General features: G+C 52.9%; 1 protein-coding gene across 1 annotated transcript in view; it reads left to right on the top strand.

Moving 5' to 3' along the window:
- Nucleotides 1–1655: 1655 nt before the first annotated feature.
- The window catches only part of VDBG_01517 (predicted protein), a gene marked incomplete at both ends in the record, with an annotated part of 2382 nt that continues 2304 nt past the window's right edge, over nt 1656–1733 (top strand). The window contains one exon of the mRNA XM_003007283.1: nt 1656–1684. Coding sequence (XP_003007329.1) covers nt 1656–1684 — 29 coding nt within the window. The remainder of the gene's footprint in view (nt 1685–1733) is intronic.

The following is a 1733-nucleotide window of genomic DNA, read 5'->3' as shown; positions in this document are numbered from 1 at the left end:
CACCCAAGCAGACCGCGGGTCCCAGTTGAGGACCCCTCACAACGTGGTCTTGCCCGCAGTTCTGGCATTTTGAAGACTGCCTGTTCTCTGTCTTCATGATGCCAACGCCCCCAGCTCCTGGTTTCCTGTTCCTTCTCGTGTTTTTCTTTCTCCCTCCTACCTTCTCTTTCACCTTCTCTTCCACCTCTACCTCCTCCTTTCTGTTCTTCACCCAACCCCTTTTCTCCCAGACCAGTACAGCACCCTGCAAGTTCCCTTACAAATACTATCTTGGGCTATGTATTGACCCTGGTGGCACAGATCCTGGGAGTGAGTATCTCTTCCTCTCTGGGTAGACACGTCCTCTCCCGAGCAAGACTCTCGGTTTCTCAGCAGCCTCGGCAGGGGCCACACTTCGATAGGGACACAAAATCTCCCTCTTATCACTTTGTCAGCAAGCTCATCAAAGCTGAAAACGGCCAGGCCTCAATCTATCCCTAGGCCTCACCCCACAGAACACCTAGTCTGGTGGTTTGAGCTCTCGCGGACGTCTCTCAGGCTACAGACTGGCAGAGACGACCTTGACGGCCTGATCTCTCAGACGGCGGGAACAACCATCCCAGGATCCCTGGACTGGATTGAATCTGGCAAGGCTTGTAAGAATCCGAAATTCTCTGGTATTCTTTCAGGGCTTGTCATTCCATGATCTTCCAAGCAGGGCATACTTTCAACGACAAAGCTGTACCAGCCGCGGGCAACATTCTCAGGGCTCGCTTTGGCTTGGTACGAAGACACCTACCTCTACCTCGCACTTGCTCTCTCCAATCCTTTTATAAGTTCATCCCTTTCTTCTGCTGCGAAAATTTCAACCTACACAACACAAGGCACGAGACCTTGCAGCATTGTGCACCGGATCAGTGCCACTGCCAGTCCTTCTGAACAACTTGACCAAGCTCCTTCTGTCAACCAGGTTTGTTGTCCTTTTTTCGTCACAATCTTTGCCCTTCCTCGTTGTGTTACTTGGCTGGGAGTTGTTGTGCTGGTCTGCATGGTCGTGGCAGCGCTCGGGGCGTCAAGTTGGACTGCCATGACACGACAACCCTTTTCCCAAGTCGCGCCCCTATTCACCCCATACTCACCTCGATACACCGATACACCGAGACTCACCGAGTATCATCAGGCAATGGGGCCTCGCCTATGACCATGGCCTCTTTCGTCCCATGCTTCCTTCGGGCTCCTGCCTAAGTCGTTTCTGCTTCACTGGAATTCCTGTCCCAGTTTATATCCTTCACGCTCTTTTTCTTTTGCCCTTCCCAAATCCCACCCCTCTTGTCTCTTTCTCCAACCTTCGACTCCCCCCTGGCAGGCATACTTTACCACCCGACTCAAATCGCCTGGACGACCCCTTTTTGATCACTCTACCTGCAAATCGGGCATTTATTTCTCATCAAGCTGGTTAAAACCCACGTGGGCATGGCTGACCAGAAGAAGCAGCCGCCCTCCGCAGTTGATATCCTGAGCATTAGCGTTGGTCTCTGCCGTCCTGGCACCAACGTACCCAAGAACCCAATCGCTCCTTCATCGTATACCCCTGCGAGATACGGTCAGAATTTTGCGAAGCATCAACTTCATCTCAAGCTCCTTCAGATATTCAACGAATCAAGGATACATCCCAAATGGCTCACTGCCAGCTCGCGGTCCCCTCGTGGGCCCGCTGCGGGAGAAACGCCGTTCCGAGCTTTCAGCCCACCACG

The sequence above is a fragment of the Verticillium alfalfae genome, genomic scaffold (genome assembly GCF_000150825.1).
Source record: "Verticillium alfalfae VaMs.102 supercont1.2 genomic scaffold, whole genome shotgun sequence".
NCBI lineage: Eukaryota > Fungi > Ascomycota > Sordariomycetes > Glomerellales > Plectosphaerellaceae > Verticillium > Verticillium alfalfae.
This window is presented reverse-complemented; position numbering and strand designations above follow the sequence as displayed.